The sequence below is a fragment of the Nipponia nippon genome, unplaced genomic scaffold (assembly GCF_047370975.1).
Source record: "Nipponia nippon isolate SJK-2023a ecotype South Korea unplaced genomic scaffold, ASM4737097v1 scaffold_4, whole genome shotgun sequence".
Taxonomy (NCBI): domain Eukaryota; kingdom Metazoa; phylum Chordata; class Aves; order Pelecaniformes; family Threskiornithidae; genus Nipponia; species Nipponia nippon.
In genome coordinates this window covers 7,649,321-7,670,459 of record NW_028262358.1, presented here as the reverse complement: position 1 = coordinate 7,670,459, position 21,139 = coordinate 7,649,321, and the positions used below count along the sequence as shown (strand labels likewise).

The 21,139-nt window shown below is 38.6% G+C and overlaps 2 protein-coding genes across 5 annotated transcripts in view; both read left to right on the top strand.

Moving 5' to 3' along the window:
- The window catches only part of ESF1 (ESF1 nucleolar pre-rRNA processing protein), a 33,328-nt gene extending 22,178 nt beyond the window's left edge, over positions 1–11,150 (top strand). For all 3 annotated transcript variants that reach the window (XM_087774413.1, XM_087774411.1, XM_087774412.1), the window contains exons 10-14: positions 1,988–2,109; positions 3,462–3,552; positions 8,738–8,805; positions 9,676–9,822; positions 10,379–11,150. In XM_087774413.1, the coding sequence (XP_087630539.1) occupies positions 1,988–2,109; positions 3,462–3,552; positions 8,738–8,805; positions 9,676–9,822; positions 10,379–10,678 (728 nt within the window). In that variant the 3' untranslated portion in view covers positions 10,679–11,150. The remainder of the gene's footprint in view (positions 1–1,987; positions 2,110–3,461; positions 3,553–8,737; positions 8,806–9,675; positions 9,823–10,378) is intronic.
- A 4,044-nt stretch (positions 11,151–15,194) lies between these two features.
- TASP1 (taspase 1) overlaps positions 15,195–21,139 on the top strand; it is a 93,805-nt gene continuing 87,860 nt past the window's right edge. Inside the window, exon 1 of one of the 2 annotated variants that reach the window (XM_087774892.1) lies at positions 15,195–16,115. The gene's annotated coding sequence lies outside the window, so the exon portion shown is untranslated. Of the gene's footprint in view, positions 16,116–19,556; positions 20,971–21,139 lie in introns of those variants that run through there. The other variant, XM_087774891.1, reaches the window with a different exon arrangement.

The window sequence follows — 21,139 nt, the reverse complement described above, 5'->3', positions numbered from 1 at the left end:
TACGTTGAACAGTAACACAAAGTACTGAGTAGCTACATGCTCATGATCTATAGATCAAACAGTTAAGATCCTCTGGAAAAGGTAAAACGTGATCATGTGATGAGACAGCATCAGAATGCCTATTTACAAAAAGGCTAGATGGAAGATTAGGACATACTTGTGCATGCACCTTCAAGTGCTAGGCACTGAAACAGTGGCAGTCTGTGCTAAATCATGGAATTTAATGTAAACCTGATTAACACATCCAAACTTAACTGTTTGATCTTGTTATGCGAGAATTATTTAGAGCCAGATATGTTGCACTTCTATGGGGTTTACTTTTCTAGGACCCTCAGAAAACTGTCATGCTCTGAAAGTAGAGAGGAAACTTCCTTCAGCGAAGCATTTAGCCACCTTTCCCCGCTGTTGACAGGTCAGGAAACACAAACTTGAGGGCTTCTCTTAGACCATACCCATAACAAAAGGATATGGAAGAGGTGCAGATCTGAGTTAATGGTGTAATAGTTACGGTTCCTCACTGAATCTGGTGAGAGAATGGTACTTTTCTCTTTCGATCTTTCAGTTCGCATAACTGTTAAGTACAAAAATTACTTTTGGTAACTTGGTGTGCTAACCAAATAAGAAGATGGTTTACTTCTCTCGCTGTTTCTTTTATTTTTATCTTGAGTTATTACAATTTGAACTGGTAATCGATGATAACGGAAAACACTCTTTGAAATATTTTTTTTGTTTCTTTGAGAGACTGATACGTTTCAAGCAGTCTATGTCCTTAATCTCTGCTTCTTGTTAACAAATACTTAAAAAAAAAAAAAAAAAAAAAAAAAAAAAGCTATTTACCTTAAGCATTGACTCTGAATCTAGGTTTACAGTCATACCGGGTGTGTACTGTTTTTTAATTTTACCTAGTTTTCTGTTGTTAAAGCAGACTGGTACTAAGTAGCTTTAAAAGGCCTGGAAATAACTTGGCTAGTTTAACTTAATGCATGTCATGTTATGACATTAGTACATAATGCAAGAAATTACTTGGGTTTTTTGCTTGTTTTTCTCTGCTTTCTAGCAGTGGATTTATTTTTTACTTAAAATTTATCCAAATAATAGCTTATTGTTCTCTTTTACAATGATGGATGAAAAATACACTGGTCATCAGAGAAACTGCAGCATTGTCATAGTATAATCACAGAGGCAAAGTTTCAGCAATGGAGATATAGATATATATATATATATATAAAAGTTATATTTTTATATATGTGTGTATATATATATAAAAGTTATATTTTTATATATGTGTGTGTATATATATATATATATATATATATATATATATATATATAAAAAGTTTCAGCAATGGAGATATAACATAGCAACTTTTATCATGTGAGCGAGGCATACAGATAAGATCTCTGTGTGAAATGGAGAGCACCAGCTATAGAGGTTCAAGCCAGCTGTGAGATGACCCTATATTCTGATCGTGACTTAACATTTCAGAATCGTTGTCAAGTCACTTCATCTTTTGTACTTTGTTTTGCCATGCACAAAAAATGGGAATGACTGGACTGTATTCGAAGTGTTTTTGTGAATCTTAACTAATTATAGTAAGGTACATTAAACATAAGGGCTCTGTATATGTCTGTTGTTGTTATTTTTATTGTGTTACTCTCAGCCTTAAAAAGTGGGATCTGTAGACTGCACATTCTAATGTCTGGAGGGGAGACCTTTCTGAGGAATAGCAAGTGTGTTGGGAATCAGATATCGCATAAGCAAGCTCTTCTTCTGACTCTCGTACAATTTATTACTGAAGGAATGTTTTGTTTGGAAAAATACATCCTGTAAAGTGATCATATTTATAAAAATGTTGTTTTAAGCAATATTTATGTTGTTTTCACATACTTGTTAAAGAAAAACTAGATTATTCCTTTACAAAGGAGATAACAGTTGATTTAAAAAAAAAATCCGATTAATCTCATTAATTTACTATTTTTTGTTCTAGGCCTCAAAGAAACTGCTGAAGAAATGGTCAAAAACAGGCTGGAAGGAAAGGATAAACTAACTCCATGGCAAAAATACCTAGAGAAGAAGAAAGAAAAAAGAATTCTTAAAAAAAAGAGAAAGGTAATGTTTGCATTGGCCAGGTGGGGGAGAGTTGTTTGTTTGTTTTCTGAAGTTGCTGTTATTGTTTGTTTTGGATAAACTAAAACAGAAATTGTATAGCTTCCAGTACTCTTTTAAGGTTGGAATGTTCTGTGGTCGCTCATGTGGAAAGACCCAGAGTGCTTCTTCAAACTTACAGAGCAAAAGGATATTCAGGATACTGCTGAACGTATATATGTTTACACAAAATCTCGTTCAACTACTTGTGTTGCTTTAAAGATAAATGAGTCATAGTAACAGTTGGTTTTTAATTTACATTGTTGAATGCATTAGGAAGGGGTTTTTTGCTACTGTATGCGTATCAGTTCAAAGTTGTTATGATAATGATAATTGTAGTTCTGGAAATTTTTGGCCTAAAATAATACAGACTTGTTTCCCAAAGCTGTAAGGGCAAAGAATTAATAGCCACAAAGAACTATTCAAATTTTAAATTGCAAGAGCAAATTTGGTAAGTAGTTCTGTGTACGAATAACAAAATGGTCCTATAATAATGTGAAAATTGCTGTTGCTTCATCCTTCCACGTGCAGAAAGTAATTGTGAAGTCGCTGGCTCCTGTGGCAGTAATGTGCAGAAATAGGCAGATAAATGAAATGTTTGTGCATCTAGCTTCCCTGAATTCTTAAATTACTCTGAATATAATTCATGTGGCAGAATAACATTTTTAAGAGTAATCTCTGCAACTTGAGTTACGCTGTGCATTCCAGTCAGTTTTAACTGGCATTTGATGAGTAACTTCTTAAACCTTACAAAAGATGAGTGCTCTGAACAGAGTAAGTAGCACTGGTAGGTAGTAGAGCAACTTTTGTTAGCATAATGGTCTTGTTCAGTCTGAAAAGTTAAGTCAAGGGACAAGGTGTACAACACAATACTTCCAGTAATAAAATTTGTTCTTTTAAATCCAAACTCAGTCTTTTTGAATTTCAGAGCATAAAACAAAGCTCCTTGCTCAAGTTTTTCCCTGAGTAGAGCTTTTGTGGAACATGAAGTGAGGACACAAGAATGCTGTGATCCTGTAATTTGTTGGTATGGTTAGCTAACGCATCACAGTTTCTGGGTACATGTAATAAAGATCCTTGGACTATGTAAATAGCCCTTCTTCAGGTACACAAAAAGCTTTCAATCTGTGAAACAGATTTTAGATTGTTGATTTGTCTTTACTAGCAATTTTTAGTGTATTCTAGTTTTATGATGTTCAGCATGCTATTTTTCAGTTTTCATGTTCATAGTTACTAACAGAAGGAACATCTAATACCAGTGAAACTTTAGTAGTTGTTTATATGTTGATTGAAATAATGTTTGTGCTTTGTTACAGGCTGCTGCTGAGAAAGAACTGAGTGAAGATGAACTTCCACCTGATGTTGATCTCAATGACCCATACTTTGCTGAAGAATTTGAGAAAACAGGTGTGTCAAGAGGGTTGACTTCTGGAATAAATCTGCCCTTTCTTTAAATAATGAGCTTTAGAAACAAAGTTCAGCTAGAGTAAATGCAGAGACAGCGTGTTCAGAATGAAATAAAGTAGGTGTCATTTGCTTAAAATTGCAGGTGCTGTTGTTGTAAAATGATGCATATTGTGATATGTGGAATGGTAGGGAACATTGTTCTCTCAGCTTTCACCAGTGACCATTTAGCCAGTTTCTGGGGATGGCTGTTAGATACAAGCTGACCACCTGCTCCCCTAAACATTCCAGAGGAAAGAACTTCATTGCCTTCAAAGCCTGTTTCCTTTTATATAGGAGGAGCCCAATATGTATGGGTCCCTTTGAAATCTGGGTCAACTACATAAATGTCAAATGTTTTTGCATCATAAACAAAGTTGTCTTTCAGAAGAAATCAATCTCCTTTTCTATTAGTCTGATACACGTTTTTATTAGTGTACTCTGGCTGCCTAGAAACCCAAATAGTGAAATGTCATATTTTAGGATATAACTTGTCCAGTTTAGATTTTTAGGATACCTTTTTTACAAGCTTTTTAGTCTGATGTTCAAGTTAGCTTTTGTTGTGGTAACAGCAAATTGATTTTGAGTATGGTTTTCCTGGTTAAAATTTTAAGGTAGGGATGATTAATAAGGGTGAGCTCCTGGCTTTCTGTGCTTTTGGGAGCCAAAACCGAAGGGTGGCTCATACTATTGTATATTAAAAGAAGAAAAAAAGAAAGGGGGGGGGGAGAAGTAAGAAAACAAACAAACAGAAAGAAGATAGCAACAGATTTACAGATATTGTCAGTCTGTTGTTTTGGTTGTTTTTTTTTTTTTTTAAAGTATAGCAGTGCAGATCCAAGTTCCATTTAAAAAGAGTAAATTAGTTTTAATTTGATACCTGCCAGCGTAGGCTTCTGTCCTTATTGTTTGATGTTTATATTAGGAGAAAGTAAATAATTAAAAAACAAAACCTGGACGACTTTCTGTCTTAATGTGCTTACATATATGTCTTAATAGTCTGAAGTACGGAACAGTAGGGTGAGTCCTATCCGTGTTTTATAGAAGATACCACAATTTAGAGGTGTCGCACAACGCTGTTTTCTGCCATGCTTTTGTGGTGAGTTGTGTATAGGTTATTTCAGAAGTCATTGTAAAGATGCCATTCCTTCCACCACTTTTTAAATTTGCTTTAATAGCAAGTAGGTACTCTCATACTCATGTTCAATGTTTCAACATTCTATGTGAAATCTCTGAAAAAAGTGTTTTCTTCCACGTTATGTAAGAAGTTTTTTGTGTCATGGAGGGGCTCAGCAGAGGACAGACGTATCTGCAGGTTCTTAAACCTTCTTGTCCATAATATGGAGAATAGACTTTTAGTGTTCGTGGAGTCTTTGAGGATAGTAAAATAGAGATAAAGGTTAAGAAAGTGAAGCTTTTGCCTCCAAGATTACTGATAATCTACTGAAAAACAGGAGAAAAACAGAATGTGGCTAGCTCTGGAGAAGTTTTAAAGGGAGAGTGCAGTGGCTGGCTGCAAGCCAGTTGACATTTTAACAATGATTACACAGCACAAATTTGGCTTTCACCGAGTTTACCCAGAACAGCCTCTGTCTCATAGCTGGGGTTGCTTTTAAGCACAGCTAGCTTACCCAGTTGGGGAAAATGGGTTACAGTCTTTGAACTAGGCTGTAGCTCTGCCAACTTTGTATTTAGGGTACAGGCAGCAATAACTTGAATGATCGTAATTTTTTATAATTCCACAATTCCACTGAAAGATTGAAATTTCTCCCTTAAACTGACTGTCAGATGATCCTAGATTATGCTGAAAAAGCACATGACAGCATATGTTTGCAGACTCAGGTGGACCAGAGCAGAAACTGTGTGGATGCAGTAGTGCTGGGAGGGTTTTGCAGTGGTGTATTTCCATCTGTGCTGGATTCACTTGTTGACTGTAATGTGTATGGGTCTTGAATACGTCAGTTTTTGACAAGCGGAGGCAATTGAAGGGAAGGAAGACTGTTGGGAGCTGTTAGATAAAGGGCCTAGCAAATTTGAGTGCTGTGACAGGAAAAGTGGAAGTTGTGGGAAGTCTAAGCATATATTCATCGAGTTTGTTTTCCTGAACACTGTCTGCAAAGCAGGCAGTGATTCTTACACTGTGCATACTTCATCTTGGGAGGGGCAAGGGCGAGCAAATGCTTTGTCCTGCTATACCCAAAGAGTGTCTGTGCAGGTGTGTGCAAATTAGCGCTCCTGAAACTCATGATGGTGCTTGCTTTGCACAAAGTTTTCATAGGCGCATAATCCCTGGGTGGTTTTTCAGTAGTACCATGGGCTAAAATGTAAAATGCTGCATATATCTGAGCCTTGATGTTGCATTTCAGAAGCTTGATTCTAGCTTGATATTGTCGAGGAAAAAAAGCACTTGTCGCTTTCGTTTGATATTGTTTCAAAAAGTGTTGTAAACCTTTCACTTGGCTTGGCCAATTTCAGTCTTACTGCATCTGTTTCTGTGGGGTCTCAGAAAAGGTTCATGTAGGACAGAATGACTTTTGTAGCTTAAACTGTTGGAAGATTAATAGTTGAATAGTGTAATTGCTTATTAACATGAGAGCAATGTCCTGCTTTTGGAGACCAGGGAATAGTTTCAGAACACTTTAGACTATTAAACATAGTTTCTATTGATCCTTCTTTGAGGAAAAGGGCTACATGTCTTTACACGTTATTATAACTCCTACAGGTTCCAAACCGTTTAGATGCCTTCTCATGATCTAATTTATGATACATGTAGGAATTGATGCCTTTTAATGCTGGAAGGCAGCAGTACGACTGTGGGGGCGTAAGAGGCTAACAGCAAAATCTGAGTATAGTTGTAGAGCTTGTACTTGGAAGATAAAGGTCTTAGCTGCATTGTTGAATCATTTTCTGTGTGTCTTTGCAAGGCTTTTGAGACTGACTTTCAAGCTTCTGAGTAGGAGAGACGAGAGGTCTTGTGAGAGGAGTTTTTGGTCTGGGGTCGGTCTCTGCATTTGAAGTCTCAAAATTATGATTAGCTTTTACTGCTAGCACTGGAAAGTTGTTCATGTGCAAAACGAATGTTGCAGCCTAAATTCTTGAGCTGAGAAAGAGCCAAATGGCAGCTTGAGGGGGGCTTGCAGCAGAGACGAGAAGCTTTTCTCACTGGCTGGTGGCAGCTATCAGTTCTGCACAGCACTGAAGAGAAGTATCTGCTGCTGTAGGGTGGAGCAAATCCGATTAAAAGAGGGCAGTGGGGAGTAGGTGGTAGGTAAAATCTGAGGGTTTGGAATCAGTTGGGGAGGCCTCTTACCATAGGTTTTACATTGACATGTGTGCAAAAGGTGGGGGGGAACTTCCGGAACGTACGTGGGGAGAGGGACGACATCAGGAGAAAGAGAAAATCATGCATTTGTGAATTCTGAAACCAAATTATTTTCAGCGTGAGGCAAAGGTTTCAGTGCTCGGAGTGATTTCAGGTACCAAGCTGTTTTTATTAGCTGCATAGGGTCACAGTAAGAAATAAATAGTTTAATACTAGCACCTGCTTCACCCCCATCTGCAGCAACAGAAGTCTCTGGAGGCCTGAAGATAAGCTGTCTTCACTTCTGTGACTCTACATAGAGTGAAAGGCATGGGCAGGTGACTTGAGGAGCCCTTCTTTCAGGGATGGGTGGAAAGGCTAAGAGATTCACTGATTTAACTTCTAGAATAATTATCTCCAATTCATACCTCTGTGCCCTGTTCCCTTTTCTGTAGTTTAGCCAGTCCTGGGGAGATACAAAAGATTTCCTAGTTGTTGAAGTCTTGCATCGGACATTTATTTCTCCCTTCTACACATTAACGTGAATTGTGTAGGTTCGGTAACAATATTATGTCTGAATCTGATTTTCCTGCACGTTTTCTGGAACTACTAAATCAACAATTTAGTTCTTGAGCTGATGACATTGCGCATCTGGATAGTTTATTTTTTGGTGGTGGTGGCGTGTTTCTTCTAGAAATCCATTTCCAGCTTGGAATCCATTTAAAAATAGTCAAGGGAGGAAAAATTGTTCTTCAACAAATGTGTCCTGTTCCAGAGTATACTTAGTGATATAACTTGACGTCTTTCTGGCATGTGTGTATTTCTAGTCTGACTACAAATCTGGCTTAACAAAACGGAGCCAAATATCTTCCTTAAGAGTACCCCCAGTGGACTGTAATAAATTGCCTGGGAATGTAATTCCAAGCTGAAGGGCCAGAGTATGTGGTTCAGGTCAGGAAACCTTCTGCTTTTCCTGCTCCTTCTTGTTCGAGGTCTACAGGCATTCCAAAGAGAATAATTTGATTTCCTAGGATTTATAAACAGGTCTGTTTTCATTAAAATTTATGTTTGACTAATGTCTTATGCTGTTACTATTCATTATGTCTGTCTAATCAGCACTGTGTATCTAAAGTAAATTCTAAGAGAGTAAGAAAGCTTCATCAGAAGAATATTCAATTCAGCCTCAACAGTCAGTCATTTTTTCATTCCTGTGATTCTGTTCAGGTCTTTTTTGCAAGGGCGTTTTGTGCTAGCGTGGCTAACAGCACAATATGGTCTTCTAGCCTTGCATATAAATTTTAAAAATTGTTTGTCTTTTTTTTGAATGATGTACTCTTATTCAGCTCGCAGACTTGTATTCTGGATACAGAGAAGCGATGCACATTTGTTTTTTATTCTAAAGTATTTACTACATTGTCTGCTTAAGTAGAAAGAATGAACAATCTGAGAACTGCAGGACACTTCAATTACATTTATGAGTATATAAACCAATTTCTCTTTAAAACACCCTGGGAGTGGAGTAATGTCGTATGTTTGCCCACACTGTTGTGATACTCCTCTCTACTGCTCTATGAAAAATAAAGTAAAACCATTTTTTCTAACTGTTCTTTTTTGTTGACTTGTTTATGGCATATTGCTGCCTCCTTCAGTTAAAACAAATATTCAGCGGATTTTTAGTGCTTTAAGTCTAGCTGGCTTTTCTTAACTTTTTTCAGCCTTTTTTCACATCTGACATTTATGTATTGATTACAAGAAAATGAGATGCGCTCAGAAGTTCTATTCATAGGTAAATTATGCTCTCATGCATAAGCTTGAATAAATGTGTGCGTGCCCTATATCTGCACTTAGGTTTAAAGAAGAAGCCAGAATCTGTTGACAGTACCTCAGAAGATGAAGATGAAGTTGAAAAACAGAAGGTAAAGTGCTTTAAAATGTTAAGAACCACAGATGTTGTATTGCCTAAATTCTGCAAATATATGTTATGTGTTTGTGAGTGGAACTACTACAATCCATAGGACAACAATAGAAGGAAACGGTATAATTTGAATAGCAAGAGCTTTTGGAACAACAAAAAAAAAATTACCCAAGTAGAATGGCAGATGGTCCATGCTTTGATGTTCTAAGATTATGCCATGATATCTTTCTGGAAAATTATAGTTGAACACAGCTCAACAGGGTCAGGTAACACTGAAATGTAAGGGCACGGAAGCCATACTGGTTGAGCTGATCGGCCCTCTTAGCTTTAAAGCTGTCCCACTATGTTTGCGTGTTGGGCGGTGCTGAACGTTTACCTTTAACATCAGCATTGTATGAAACATTTCTGTATTCAAACCTTGTCCTGTAAACTTCTAACCTTGAAGACTGAATTGTTTGCTATTGCATGTTTGCTTTTCATTCTTTCTCAGAACAAGTTAACTAAGTGTATTAAATTCATATATGGTAATTTTTATTTTGCTATATAAATATCAATATAAAATTGTGTTAGTTTGTGATTTCTAAATTATGGTGTACAATTTTCAGATTAGATTATTAGTGCGTTTGAAAGTTGAATGTAGATATTTGCATTTATTTTGTATCTAGTAAAAAGGAACTCAACTATCGTATTTAATATTACACCTAAAAATGTAAAAAGAATGTTGTTACGGATGAAATAATGCTGCCCTGACAACCCTATTTCAGCTCATTTATATGTATGTAGACTCCTACCGACTTTATTAATGGGCTGCTATATTTTTCATAGAAAACTTAATTTCATTGTGTACGTGGACTTCCTTATCTTGTAACAGGCTGAAATGGCCCTTCTTATGATGGATGATGAGGATGACACCAGAAAACATTTCAATTACAAAAAGATTGTAGAACAACAGAATTTGAGCAAGAAGAAAAAGAAACTCTTAATGAAGAAGAAAGAACTACTAGAAGATGACTTCCAGGTAATGGTATACTCTTGATTTTGAGGCTCAGCTAGAACCTTTGGTAGTATCAATTATTTTCAGGACGAAGTTGGTGGTTTCACATCCTTTTCCCTTACTCTATCTGAAGGAGAACAACCTAGATCTACCTTTTTAGGGAGTTACAGGCTGTTTTCAAAAAGCAAGAAATATTCTGATACAAGGTTGAAGGGGGACAGATTCAAACTCTGTGTGAGATAACAAGACACTATTTATGCAAGGCCTTGTACAACTCGTTGCCTAAAATACTGATTGGTATGTTTGTTCTGCTTCTGCTTCTTTCGTCCTGGTCAGTTCTCAACAACAAACCTCTCCTTGGTCTGCCGATAGAGGCATATACAGGATTTGTACAAGCACTCACTTGTCTGTTTTACCAATAGTATCTTCTGGCTCTCTGCTTCACGCTCGCTGGGATTTTGTGAGTGGAGTAGTTCCAGGAATGGTGAACAATCTCACGAGCTCCTATTTTATTGTGTTTAAGAGCTTTGCTATCCTGGGTAAAGGTTACCTAAAATAAACACTCCTTTTCTGCCTTCAGGTAAATGTTGGCGATACAAGATTCCAAGCCATGTTTACTTCTCCCCTGTTTAATTTGGATCCTTCAGATCCAAATTTCAAGAAGACAAAAGCAGTAGAAAAGATCTTGGAAGAGAAAGCTCGCCGAAGAGAAGAAAAGGAGCAAGATCTTAAGGAGGCAAGCAAGGGGCAGGAGAACAAGATGGCAAAGAAAGGAGAGGTTGCTAAGAAAGCCATAGATCCTGCCTTATCAATGCTAATAAAGTCTGTCAAAAATAAAACCGAAGAGTTTCAGGCAAGGAAAAAGCAGAAATTCAAATAACTGAACTTTGTTTTTTTCTCAGACTTTACTTTAGTCTCAGTTCTCCTAACTGGTGACATCTATTAAAGTTACTACAGCCTGCTCTGATTCCTGTCCACCTAAAATTTCCTGCAAAGTCTCTTAATCATGGTGGTGAGTTTTGAAGTAACTGGAGTAATAATCACTCTCTTCTTTGCCACAACAAATACTGTTTTGTACTATTATTGAAAAACTACACCTTGAAAACACGTAAGTAAGGAACTGATGGGTTTGGGGCGCTTTGGTTGGTATCGTGTTGTCTCAAAGATAACAGAAGTGCTGAAGATGGCTACAAAAAGTAGTCATAATTATGGTTGTATTTATAAATAAGAAAAACACTTCTGCAGGGGTTTATTGCTGAGACTAAGTGGTCTTAATGTTTTTAAAGCCTGTAAAACACATCTCTGTTGATAAAGAAGGTCATAATATAACTAAAAATTGAAAAAAATTTGTATACGGGTTTTTTGTATATTTTTAAAAGATGACATATATGCTTCATTAATTTCTCCTTTAAATACTTGAAGACTTCCTAGGTAGTAAAACTAATTAATGGAAGCATTGCCATTTAGAAGTGTTTCATTAATATATATATTGGAAATAAATTGGCCCGAAGGAATTTTGAGCACTTAGCTGTGTTTTCTTCTTCTGCGCCTAAATGAAATGATGTCAAAATTAAACTTTTTGCTATTAATATTGCATTGCCATTAATATTGTTACTTATACAAAGTCTTCTAGCATTGCAAGTGTTAAGAAAGAAAGAAAGAAGTCAAAGGCAGATCTAGATTATATAATTTTAGAAACCCTGTTGTTTGGCCACGTTAATATTAGTGTCAGTGATGAAGGTATCAGTGGTGCAGGGAAAATACAGTGGGCAGAAAATGATCTTTGTTCCCTGGAGTGTGGGGATTGATTTGTCTTAAGGTTTGGTTTGGGGTTTTTTTCTTTTTTTTTTTTTTTTTTTTTTGGAGTGTTTGCTGTATCAGCTCTAATGGAAATACGACATTGTATCAAAAAAGAATGAAAATTTTACAAACTAGGAGCTGAAAGGTAATTTGTAATTTTAAAGTAGTATTGTTAATTTCTAAGACGTTCTACTAATTTAAACAAAGAATTCTATTAAAACAGAGGTTAGAAACTACAGATAATCAAAACTAGTATTTGTATGAAGTAAATATATCTCGATATGTAAAGGAGATCACGGAGTCAGATTTAGCACGTGAGAGGCGGTGTACCTAATGCCCAAAATGGACAAAGTAATTACGGGACACAACAGAGAATACAGGTGGAGATGGTTTTTGCCAGAGTGCTTTGCAATGATGTGCCTGAGGAATACTTGCAGACCTCGAACGTTTTAAATGTAATTGCTCTTCATAAACATTTGAGCATCTTCAGATTCCCATTCAAGTAGCTAACAGAAAAAGTTGAGGAGATACTACAGTCTTTTGCACGTAACTTTGATCCAGCTTCTGTGGCTTCTTGGCCTTTCAAGCAATATGGCAGGACCCAACAAACCCATGTTTTGTAGTTGGTGCTGACCAGCTGTGATGGAGAATGAGGAAGACTTGTCCTTCTGGAAGTGGCAGGAAGCTTCTGAACATGAGTGTACAGTGGAGAACAGCATAATGATATTCAGCGAGATACGAATTTATAAAGAGAGGACAGAATGATGCTTTGGGAAACAGAATTTTCCACCAAGGGAAGTGTCCCTGCATCAAACAGGAGAGCCAGTGGTTACTACTTAAGAAAATGTTAAGCGATAAAAGTGTACGCATATGCACCTGATACAGACAGTGGATAAGGAGACAAGCTTCTCCCATAATGAAAGATCATATTAATTTTATAATAAAATTTGCAGCACGGAAAACTAAGTGGTTGTCTTCAATGCAGTTTCTTAAGCCTGGCATACATGAGATGATTTTCAGGCACAAAGCAGTGACACCAAGCTGAAAGGGTAAAATGTAGACATACCATGTGTTTGTACAGATCTTTTCTAAGTGTCATTCATTGTATGGCTTATATATTGTAGGCATATAAAATGCACCAGGGACAGCAGCTTGAATTGAATGAGATTTAGAGATTGGATATACTAATGTTAGTGGTGATGGAAGGGCAAGCGCTTATGTTTATGTATAAAGCATGTGGAAAATTGGACAGCTGAGAATAAAAGCAAAAGGTCTGAACAGAAACATGAGTCAAGTGAAGGATCCACCTAGCCCAATGGTCTTTGACAGTGGCCAGTAACAGGAGATACTAACGGTGCACTTAGTGTTACGCCTTGTCAATGGGGAAGTGGATGAGTTCATAATTGTTTTAATTGTTTCTTTCAGAAATATGGCTTGGGTAGGACTAATCATTGTAGGTACTTCCTTTGTAACAGCACCCTTTTATAGCTGTAGGACCAACAGAGAGTTTCATTCTGTGTTGGTGCACTTATGAATTCTGTTTTAATACTGGATCCACAGGCAGTCTCCCATAACTGTTGAATAATTTGTATGGAAAAGCACATTGGGTGGGGGATGAAGGCAACAAACTGCACCGTCTCTCGAATCCTCTAACCCTGCCAATTTCTACCAAATACTTTTGGCGCGTTTGGTGTGCGTGCTCTTATAAAGGTGTGTTCCTTGTTTGTGTGCTAGCAGTAGGCATAGGCTGCTGCGTTTGACTTCCTGGCAGTAGTTGACTCACTTAAATTATCAGTGCTTTTCTTTTTGCCTCGGTGCTTTTATAACTTTACCGAAAAACGATGTGTGGCATCAGTGAATCTCCGCTCCTCCAGAACACCCAGATGTGCTGAATGATGCGCTGGTACAAAACTCCCCAACAGAACTTCTGTGCTTCTGCAATGCATCTGTCCTTTACAGTAACTTTGCTGGTGGGCTAATTTTGGGGAAAAAAAATGGTTATAAAATTAAAAATTCACAAATAGCAATGACTTCTTATTGACATGAGATGGTATAAGTTATGTTGTGTCTTTTCTGCACACGTACATGTGCTGGCTACCTTCTTTGGTGGAAGCATCTGCAGATACTCTGTCATGTTCACTTAGGAAGCCTAGCCGGTACTTGGAAGTCACAGCAAGACAAAATGCATAAAAACATGAAGGCAGGTTTTGACAGTGATTTTAACTACTGGTTAAAAAACATATTTTGCTGTGTGGTAATGAGTACTTGATATCATACGTTAAGCATTTACATGATAATTTTATCTAATTGGATGTGAAGAGGGTTTGTTTTTTCTGTTGTTCTCAAGTTGCTGAGTCCCGAGGGAGGATCTTGGTTGGGAAGAACTGCAGGATCTGTTCCAGCATGCATCTTAGATGGAAGGTTTTGGTCTGTTTATAATATTCTTAGGTCTAAATCCACTTTCTTTTTTTACCCCTTTCTTTTAAAAATCAAGTTAGTAGCTACTAAGTGTTAGTGGCTCAAAGGCCATCATCTCCGTAATTCCAGAATAATGCTAAAAAAAATCTGAAGTGATTTCTTTCTGTGTTTCCAGCAGAAGCGTATCTCAGAAGTCTGGTAAGAAGCGGTCACGTCTCATCTAGAATTCCTTGCAGTTCATTAAGCTGAGTGTAAACAAAACAAAGGATGTTTTTGACCATCTCCATGCTTTTAAACATGAAAATAGGATCTAGAAGTTCTAACCTCTGAACTTTAAAATCTGATTTTATTTTTCCTTTTCACTAAATGTCATGTAACCAGCAAAAATGACGGCAATTAAGTAAAATAACACATTAAAAAACAGGGCTGTTAAAAGTGAGACAGAACTAATTTTTCTAGCAACTTATGGAGGTCTGGTTGGCAGCCATCAGAGCTCATGCTAGAGTGTCGGCCAGACATTTAAAGATCTAATATTACAAGCGGAAATTACAAGAGGGTTTGATTTATTTAAAAACTGAGAAAGATCAGACAACCAGAGATGAAGAGCCATGTGTATTTTCTACTATTCTTTCCTTCTAAAAATTAAATGTATTATTTCCAATTAATAACAAGTTGGCTTTTTGTTCTTTTCATGTGTCAGTAGTGTCCAAAAATAACAGTAAGTCATGGTGTCACGTATTTTTTTAGCAAACAAAACAACCCACCAAAATACTGTGGTTTTTTTTTTTTTTTTTAAATGAAGTCTTAGAAACTTAATATATAATAAATATTTAAAACTGCTAGAGTAATTAGGTTGTTTTGCACTTGTCTTAAATCATGAGTTAAACACCTCAACCTCAGTTTTGTAGCTATGATAAGAACAACAAAAGTAGTAGTTCTGATGGCACAGTACTTTTCATTATTCTTTATTTCTTAGAATACTTTAAAAAAACTGCAAGCTTTTGAATGTAAAAATGTACCTTTTCATGCACAGGACTACGTTACTGTATTCCTATAAAAAAGCAGACAAGGTGGCAGAAAGGTCTATTGTCTTGTGTATTTTTCTGTGCTTGACGTAGGTTGTTATAAATGGGAATATTTTTGTCCAGGCTCTGGATCCAATCTAGATTAATGTCACTTCAGGTCATTATTACTTTATATCCTCCTCATCACTAGCATATGAGTAATCCCTGCTCAGTACTGTTCCAGCTCTGTATTTCAGCCATGCGAGACTATGCAAGTTTTAAACAACATTGCTTCTAGCCTCCAGTGAGTGCCCTGGCAAACCTCGCTCCTGTCCCATTCTCAGAGACACCCGATCCAAAGGCTGGTTGCCACGTTTTCATGGGCAAATGCTCTTGGGCTGCGTCCCACGCGCTCCTTGGCACTGCACAAATCCCTTGGCTTTGCGCTGAAATCCTGCCCAGTGCACTTAGACCTTTTTATTTCTGGGACAAGGAAGGAGGGAAAGGACAATTGAGGCAGATATGGTTTGTATTAACTTCCGATACCATGAGTCAAAGATTGACGTTGTGAGTCTGAACTATAACAGAAAAACTGCCCGTTGCAGTCGGCAACGTGTGTGGCTGAACCGCTGCTCAAATGGGTTGGCAGTTTGTCCATGGAAAATGTAAGTCTTAACAGAAGTGGTTACCAAAAGGACTAAGAATAGCAAAGTAACTGGTTTAGGATGCTTGTGATTTTTACAGGTGATTAAGGGTTAAACTCCTTTCTGTGGAGTGCAAACCCCCTAAGCATAAGCTGCTTCCCTTATTTTCTCCCATCTGCTTTTCCCCTTAGGTTAATGCCCGGGCAATCAAAGGGGGAGTGGGTGCGCGAGCTGCCCCGAGGACAGACGCCTTGGGCTTGAGCAGGATTTTGGGGCAGCGCAGGACGGCCTGAGCTCTTGGTCCTTTTCCTTGAAGAGTTCTGCAAAAGTAACGACTGAGCAGCACCAGCAGGGAGAGAGCCTGAGAAGGTGCGCGGTGATGAACGACGCCTCCGGTGTTGACCAAGAGTTGTTTCGGAGGGTGTCCTGACGGCTGGAGGTGGGAAAGAAGGTCAGTAATTCCCAAACCAACCGCAAGTTACGCGTTTTTTTTCGCATGTTTCTCATTTGGTGAATTTTAGAGCTCTGTATGAGGAAAATAAATACGAATGCCTAGGAACCAAAACCATGTCAGACAGAAAATCAAGCATGGTAGGTGTGAAATCAGCTCTGGCGTTTGTTTCTGTTACGTAAACAGATGCTTTTCTTTGAGCTGTAGTCTTACAGGAAAATGCCACGAAGGGAAGCAGTCTTCATGATTCTATATTTTGGTGTCCAAGTGCTCAACTTTACAAAATAACTGGGGTTTTAGCAGGTTTTTAGTCTATTTATTGTAATTAAATAAAACCCACAACCCTTCTGCTCTGTGGAAGCCCATCAGCCTCACATGCGGATCATCACCACCTCAATCCAGAAGACCAGACCGACCACTTCAACGCACGTCCCAGCTGTCAGCAGTGAACGGTAGCGTGCTGCGTGCGGCCCTCTGTGGCGTTCACCGCGTCAAAGGGATTCTGCGCGAGGTGATGGCTGCACAGCTACTTGCAACGCTCTTGTATTAGCATCAAAACAGGTGCAGCAGACCAGTGACACCTAAAAGGAATATAAATGTATCACTAAAGTTAGCTGGCTTTCTTAAGGGGCCCAAAATTTACATTTGACAGCAAAGCAAGTTGCCTTGTTAAGCAAAGATGCATTCGTCACAGAGTGGCTGCCTTACTTTGCTGTAAGTCAAATTTTTGAAAGGTAAAAGGTACAATATACAGAAGAGGGGTAACAGTAATGAACTTAAATGCACATATTAAAAGAGCTGTGGATTAAAAATACAAATTCTGTCCTGAAACAAACTTGCATCAATTTTTGTACCGATCTCAACGTCTCCAAAATGTGAATTTGCTGATACAGCTCATGAGCGAGTTGGAGGGATGAGAATGGACTTTTTTTTTTTTCCTCTCCTCATTTTACATCCTGAAGATCAGAACTTCCCCAATAAGAGAATGATTCTGCCAATTATTCTTAGAGCTTCACAGTGAATTTAAGTATCCTGAACTCTCTTTGTTGCACTTGGATCAGTATCACAGAATTTGAAGAGGAGGATGTTGCAAAGACTGCCCTACTGAAATTGTATCACACCTTGAGTGCAATAAAACAACTTTGGTTTGGACTAAATCATTACCTAAGGAGAGCTGCAGAAAGCAACCGTGCAGGTCAAAACCCATAAAACCAGTGAGATGATAAAACCTGTGGAGAAAATCTAGTCCAGGATTTACTTAGTCACCAACTTGGCCTGTTTTGCCAAAATACGTACTTTTAAATTGTCATATTTAAATCTGCACCATGCTTTGTGTGGGCGTGAAGAGAAATGATCTCTGACCCTGAAACCCACTCTTCTGTGAGTCCTGGCTTTCTGATTTCCCATAGCGGTTGATGGGGAGATGACTGTCCTGCTACCATGGCCAGTACGTACCCAGTACGCATGTAACTCACTTTCCATCTTTAAGGAATAAAGACAAAACCTTGCAGGGATTTACTACTAGTGGTTATTTTGGCAATGGCTGATGAATGCATATTTGAAGTTTCGTTTCTCAAAAGTCCTGCGTCTTATGATTTGGCCCCCATCTAGTTACAACTGTGAAAGCTGGCTGAGAGAAGGTCGCAATCACATCGAGTTAGAGTTTTTTGAGATGCGATGGAACGAGCGTTGGAAATAACCGTGTGTGGGTGTTAAGCAGCCGGGAGTACGTGGAATGCTATTTAGACAGGTCCAGGATGCTAGAGTATTTTCCTCATGTAAAGTGGCTCATTATCTGGAAAATACATTATTTTACTGGCTGGAAGTCAAAGAAGGGGCCTCTTCATATGCAGAGGAAACAACAAGCATGCCTGGAGAAGACTGCAGGCTTATTTATGCTACCTGCAAAGATCAGCCAGCCTTTCAGGAGGATTAAAAACGTGGTACCTGAGTGGACTGATTCCAGCCTTTACAATGGCCTTCAGATGCTATTCGCCTTTTGCATGCAATCAGTCAGATAACAATTCCTGTTCGTATTTGTTGGTGTATTCAGCTTCTTTTTCTGTTGACTGTAGAAATGAGTTGTAAAGTTCCTAAACTAAACTGGAACAGGTTTTTTCCCTTCCCACATGGCCACTTCCCAGACAAATTCTTTGTTGAAGTGTTAAAGTTGTCTTGAATTGATTGTTTAAGGTTGTCCTCTCATCTGGGTCAAAAGGGATAGGAGAGGGATGCGAGTCTTCTCTTCTACTGCCTTTTCTCAGCATCTCTGTCCTTCAACAGGTGTCCAAAAGCACTGAAACCTCCCAACCTAAAGGTTCAGCTGTTTGTTGCCTGGAACGCCTTCCTTTGTAAAGCAGGGCTAAAGTGGTTTTGTGAGGTCAGGATCTCTTTATTCAAAGCAGCTCTCCTGTTGTCCCACAAAAAAGCAAAAGAATTATTAGAAAGGAGACCTAAACTGTGATGAAAAGCCTGCCTTTCTTGTCACCTACTATTAAGTATTCTTCTTCATTGCACCTGAAGGCTACAGCTTAGCACCTCCATCTCCAAATTCTAGGCTGCCTTGAAGTGAAGGAGCTGAATTATTTTGCTATAGGTTTGAAGAAACGTATAAAAACCTAATAAAAATCAGCAGTCCTGGAGAATTGTAACTAGCAGAGGTATCAAATGGTTTCTCCCTTTTCTTTGTACTTTGTCTACATCATCGTAACAAACTAGTACAATACCTGAATGTCTGTCGTCACGTACGTGGGCCTGATGTGACAGAACCTCATCAATGCACACTGCGTTGCCTAGACTTACTCAAAGATGCTCCAACATTTCTCTCTGTAAGGAATTTCCTCGGTGGAGGAACCGTAGGACACGTATAGGGCATCCACCCTAACCCCGTTTGACAAGAGTTTGTACTCCTGAGTCTGAAATGGGAGTTGTGAGGCAGCAGAGAGAGGCTGGACTTCATCTTGTTTCCCTGAGCTGAGGCAAATGATTCTGCTTGGCGTGGTGTTAAGCAACTCGCTGAATATAACAGCAAATGCACACAGCTCCTAACTGAGTGTCACTCACGCCTCTGGAGCGGAACGCTTCTTAAAATCCGGCTCAAAGGAGAAGTTTCCAGCTGTACTGTGTTAAAGTGCTTCTTGTAGGGATGTGCTTGTACCTACGTGAATGTCTGTCGGTCTGCCTGGCTACAAACGCATTTAAACTCTTCTTACTGAGCACATGGATCACCGTGCTCAATGTTTGGTCAAAAAAAAACCAAAAAGCATCCACTCTCTGAGCTTTTCTTTCAGGAAATGGAGGGTGTCAGTATTAAAACAATACTTTAAGTTCCAAGAAGTAATTAAGTGGTGGCATACGTGTCTGCATGCTTACCTCAGATTTTATTTAATTAATGGTTTCATTACAGCACAGCAAGTGAGATGAAGCCTCGCTGAAGCCTCTGGGCTTCAACAGCCACTTTTATTCAGAATAAAGAGCTTATCTGCTGCTTTAATTTATCAAATTAGGAAGTAAAACTGGGAGAGTCTGCTTCAAAACACAGACAAAGTGCAAGAAGAAATCTAAGATAATCAACAAGAAATAGAACAAAACCAGGCATTAAAACACAGCTGGAAACTTTGTAAAAGGAATAAAGGAAGCCTTTCACTTCAAACCTGTATGTCGAGGAATGATTTACAGAATGAGATCACCTTTTTATTGGAGTAGCTCCACAAATTCTAGAGAAGAGCGAGGACCAAAAAATAGGAAAACCCAAGAAATATTTAGCTAGTTTGGAAACTGTCACCGGCGGCAAGGGACAAGTTAAGCAGAAGCATCAAAAAACAAGTGAAAACAGACATTTGGATTTGAAAACGAGGTCTCCCGGAGAATGGGATAGGACCAAACACAGATGATGTTTTTAGCTTTCCCCCTAAAGAAAGAAGGGCTCCGTGATCACGCTGTCCATCCATCAGTCTGTCAGCCTGCCTTCGTAATTTGAACCTGCTGGCCAACTTCAAGGAGATTTGACAGAAGGGTCAAGTCAAAATATGTAGCTCAGCCAGCCACATGTTGTGCTGCCTCTTTCTTAGCTGACAGACAGGAGAGGTGGACAGTGAAAGGGAAAACCGGGGATAGAAGGTGCCTAGGACCTTACACAGGACGTAGAGATGAACGCATAAGGTCAAATCGAAGCTTCTTTCGTAGCGGCCAACGCTGTGTGTTGAAGAAAGGCTGCAGCCAGAAGGCAAGTGCGTTGCAACGCTGCCACACAACACCCTCCCCTTCCCCAAAAATCAGACTGTTCTAGCTCAAATGTAACTACTGCCATCCGAGAGGCAAAAAAAGTACTTTGTGGAATCTCCTTGGTTCACTTCAGCGTTACTGTCAAGAGTAACGAGGAATTTAAAGAAGAAAAAAAAAAATTGGCAACAGAGCAACTCCTAACTGGGATTTGGACTGCACGTTAAAATCTGTGAAAGGAGGCCAAAGATTTTCTAAGGGTTTGTGGACTTCACGTTATTTTCTTGTAGTTTTATCCAACAGAAGAGGAAGCACCTGGTAACGTGGAAGACAAAAGCCGATCTCCATAAGCCACATAGTTTTGTGCGCCAAAAACGTGTGCTGAAAAAGGAGACTTCCATTTGTTTTTGACATTTTTTGCATCGTTACAAAAATTTAAGGCTGGTCTGTGAAAAGAAATGTCAATAATACAAAAATTAATGGAAGCACATTGTTATTTATTGGGAAAAAGCCATAAAAGAGATTTCTGCGATTATAAGGCAGGCCAGGAAGGATCCTCCTGAATGCCTGGGGAAGAGCCTACGTAGGAAGATTAAGACACAGTGGAGATGGAATAAAGTCTGGGGGTAAAAAGGTTAGTTTCCAGATTTTTTGTTTGGGCCTTGACAGTTCAGTGCTCAGACTTCTGTTAATGTTTAATATACGATATAACTTGTGTACAAGATGGTGGCCACAGGCTAAAATGTATTCACTACAAATGCAAGTGAGACCAAATTATGTTTGTCTTACATGGTAATGATGCT